The 4,589-nt window shown below is 35.1% G+C and overlaps 1 protein-coding gene across 1 annotated transcript; it reads left to right on the forward strand.

Annotated features, from left to right (window-relative positions):
- Positions 1 to 951: 951 nt before the first annotated feature.
- Positions 952 to 3,661, forward strand: LOC306670329 (uncharacterized protein). The gene is made up of 3 exons (XM_079155046.1): positions 952 to 1,072; positions 2,509 to 2,726; positions 3,473 to 3,661. Exons 1-3 carry the CDS (start codon positions 1,058 to 1,060, stop codon positions 3,618 to 3,620), a joined length of 381 nt encoding a protein of 126 aa, XP_079011172.1. The 5' UTR covers positions 952 to 1,057; the 3' UTR covers positions 3,621 to 3,661.
- Positions 3,662 to 4,589: the final 928 nt, after the last annotated feature.

A 4,589-nucleotide genomic window follows, 5' to 3' on the forward strand; every position in this document is an offset into this window, starting at 1 on the left:
ATTTTAATATTTACATGTTATAAAAGGATGTATGATAAAAAGGGTAGAACAATTGGTATTTGGAAATAGCTTAGAAACGTAAAATATGTTGTTAGACATAATGTTGCATTTGTACGAATCAATCTTATTCAGGAAAAATTTAGTTCTTATTTTTCATTTAGTTTTTTATAAATTACTTGATTATAAGAGAACAAAATAAGAACTTTTTGCTTATACTAAACATTTTTTGCTGGGATTTTTAATTAAATTTCTTATTGCTTCACACAAGCAGAATATTATTAATTTGGTTTAGTTGATGCTGATGAAATCTCAATCTTCTGTAGAGAAGTAATTATTAGGCAAACTCTCTCATACTAAAGTGAAATAATATCTGATATTTTTCACTTTTGTTGTACAAATAGCCATTGTTGGTCTAGAATGTTCTCTGAGAATAGAAAAAGTTCTTACAAACATAGGATTATCTTGCAACTCTTAGCCCTTGGAAATCTTCTGTAACTATACAAATGATTCTAAGGACTTTATTCACTCCACATTTAATTTACTTTGACAGAATGAAGTTTTATTTGCCTTTGTCAGTAATGACAAGTATTATTGCTAATGGTTTCCCTTTGGTAAACATTTCAGCACATATATCTGGGATTACTGTGCTTCTTACTCTGATATTTGTCTTCAGCTTTCAAGTACATCTTCTCTTCCCACACTAAGCACTAATTCTTGTGTAGCATACCACAGCAAATTAACTCACAGGGTTATTTAAAAAAATTAAATGGTTATATTAGATTAAGAAATATGTTAAATTTTTAAGAGAAATGCAATGACATCTCAAACCTACTTGGTTTACATTCATAGTTAAACATTAAACCATTAAACTCCTCTGCATGGTGACTTATAATTGTAAGTCTGGGTTTTCACAAGTGACTAAAGTCAAAGGCAGTAAGTACTTGGAGCAAAAACAACGTGGAACAGAAAATGAGAATGCCAGGATCTAATGTCTTGGAAGTTTGAGATGTTGTTCTGGGCTTAATAGGTGATCAGTTGCTGAGGAAAACATATCACAATGGGCCTAACTACTGTAAGTAAAACTCAGATGTTTCTTTTGCTTTATGTTTCCTTTGACCAAAATTTAAGAAAGAAACAGAGACACAGAGATCATCTATATATACAATCTACATGTAAAGGTAGCTGTTCTAAGCAAACCTTAAACTCTTACTTATGATGTCTGTCTCAGACAACATTTATCTGAAGCTTGCACTTAAGCTTACACACACACACACACACACACAGAACAAAGGAAATATACAATCTCAAAATTCCAAAATGAATCACTCGTAATGTCTACTAAAGTCTGACAGTCAGTGGAGGTGGGGAGACCTCTGTCCTGTTAAATTACAGGTGTGAGGCAATCCTGTGCTTCTATCTCAGCCTCACTGATTCTTTGGGAAGACCCTTAAGATGGAGTGTTTTGTCAAAAAGAAAAGTAAATTCACATCTTTCCAGAACACACTTAATTCAGTGACATTGAAATTATAAAGAGGTAATTTTGCTCACTATTTTTCTAAGAAATAGAATAATTTTATTCATAGAAAATAAAAATATGAAAAAAAATTGACATTTAAAGGAAAAAAACAAAAGTGTATTTTTTACCTGTGAAAAAATATTTTGGGGGATGCCTAAACTTAAGCAGAAATTTTCAGTTGTTTGTGGTATTTAAGTGACATTTGTAAAAGCCAGTGTCATGATGTCACTCATAACATGACTGTGTGTTATTCAGATACATAAATGGACTGAAGAGTAGGTAAGAATTCCCAAACATAAGAAAATAACCTAAATATCCCAAAGATATTTAGACAAATATTTATCTGTGGAATCTACATAAAGTTACACAGTGGTTGGGTCAGATATGTGTACATATATGTACTCATTGTTATGGTTTGGAAATGAGGTGTCCCCCAAAAGCTCATGTATGGAACAATGCAAAAAGGTTTAGAGGAGAAATGATTAGGTTATGAGTGCCTTAACACAATCAGTATAATTAATCCCATGATGGAATTAACTGTGGCAACTGAAGGCAAGTAGGGTGTGGCTGGAGGAGGTAGGTCATTGGGGGCTTGACTTTGGGGTATATAGTTTGTATCTGGAAAGCAGAGTCTTTCTTTCTGCTTTCTGATCATTATGTGAGCTGCTTGCCTCCACCACACTTGTCTGCCATGATATTCTGCCTCGGTTTGAGCCCTGAGGACTGCAGTTAATCTTCTATGAACTGAGACTTCTGAAACCATGAGCCCCAAACAATTCTTCTAAAATTGTTCTTGTCAGGTCTTTTAGTCACAGCAGTGAAAACACCAAGTAAAACAGAAATCAGTACTGAGAGTGAGGTTGTTGCTGTGGCTAACCTGAATATGTTGTTCAGAAGCTTTTGGAGCTTTTTGAAATTTGTTGAAGAAATTTTTAGATGTGTAGTGATACAAACTGGATTCTTCTTGAATGGGTTCTTGATTGCTGTTTCAGTTGCCTGAGGACATTAAACTTCAGCTCTTTCACTCTTCCAAAGTGGACTCTGCCAGTAATTCTCCAAGGAGTTTCCAGAAGACTTCCATCCTAGTCTGGAGTAGCATCATTGATCCCTCTTGTTCTGAGGCTTCAGCATCTTGGACTGCACAGCTACTAGTTCCTCCAGATCTCCAGCCTACAGACGGCCATTGTGGGACTATCCAGTTTCTGGTTGTGTAAGACAATATAATTAATTCCCTTTTATCATTATATATCTCCACACACACACACACACACACACACACACACACACACACACACACACACATATATACACATACATGTATGTATATATATACACACTCATAATATGCCAATCTAATAAATCCCCTTTTTATAATCATTCAGACACACATACATACATGTGCACATCACACACACACACACACACACACACACACACACACACATATATACTTCCTACTGTTTTTTTCCTTCAGAGAATCCTGATTCCTGCATTCATGCATACTCATAATGGCAGGACACAAGACCTTGCTTGAGGCTATGGATTGGAAGTTTGTTATTGCTCAGTATTATTGGTATCATTCTACTACTAGAGACTACCTGAAATAAATTCATCATCAAACATGTGGAAAATCAGGAGAGAGACATGAAAATGGTTGCTTTATAGATTTGACTTCTCAATCATCAGAATTAGAACATCAAGATGATTCATTTTCTCTTCTCCTCAGAAAACTGTTTAGTGAAGACCTAGGCCTGCTCTTTCTCCTGACAGGTTTAAATGTCTTTGTGTTTTACTATACTCAATATTTCTGCTATAAATACAAAGGTTAAATTTAATTATAAAACAAATTTAATTACCAGTGTTGCCTAAGGATAAACACTGCCGACTTACTGGTCTTATGTAATTCACCTCTGCACCATTTATTGAATAATTACTAGCATTGATTTTTTTCCACAGGTTCCACAGGATCTATGTAAAAATTAGCTTTTTTTATGAGGAAGTTGAGCTTGGCAGCAATGTTCTCAGTTGCAGTGTCAGTCAATGTGCTTCATTCAGGGATTCAGCATCCGAACCCCGGCCACTGCTCCTGTCTATGGAACTGTAGATCAAGTGGCTTCAGACTTGAGGACTGAAGCTTATTCCCGTTGATAAATTGAGTAATTACTCTAGAACGAACTGATTAAAGTGTTCATCTTCATTCCGACCCAAGTATCTTTGATTCTGTCTGCACCTGTGATACTCCATTTCTTGATGGAAAAAATGAAGGTAGGGCAAAAATACAAGATAACTCACCAATCTGTCAATCTTCTTTGCAAATGTCTTCTAGGGTGTTTAAACTGAAAACGTCTTTTAATATCTCAGAACAAGATAAATATTCAATTATATTTTCACACATTCTAATGGTTTGATTTTGTTTTTCTTTTAGAACAAATTCTGATTCACAAATAATTAAATTTATTGTGGTATATTAAATTAGAATATAAAATGATATTTTTTGGGAGTAGTTAAGATTGACCCTGCAATACTACTATGTCCACAGGTGTCCTAGGTTATGTGGGGTATGCCTCTCACTGTCCCTGATGTTATTCTTGGTTAAGTTAGTATGCGACTTTTTAATTTCATGGTCAATATAAGTACAAAGGAGTACACTTAACTTTTTTTTTTTTTAAATCAGAAGCTAGGCATTTTGGCTTTCTGCTTTGCTCCTAGACATAGCAATAGGGCAGCAGGTGGTGTCTCTCTGTAGAACAGGCTGTTAACCACAGTTGTGATCCGTAGGCTTGGACTGGAGGATGGCATAGTAATCTACCATGTTCTACAGTCCTACATTTTACCCTAAAATAATAACCACATGACTTAATTTTTCACTACCAATTAAGTTAACTCACACAACATTTTCCTCAAGAACATATTTGGGCAGGACCTCCGAACTTCTTGAGATGTCCTGCAGTGTTCTAGGTTAGAGTAAACACAGGAGATGATTTGTCTTCTATATATTTTCTCTGTTCACTGCCTTCACATCACTAAACACACCTAGAAAAATTAGGAGGTATTCCTCCACTGGCAGTTCATA

This window comes from Sciurus vulgaris, assembly GCF_902686455.1.
Source record: "Sciurus vulgaris genome assembly, chromosome: 10".
NCBI classification, from domain to species: Eukaryota; Metazoa; Chordata; class Mammalia; order Rodentia; family Sciuridae; genus Sciurus; species Sciurus vulgaris.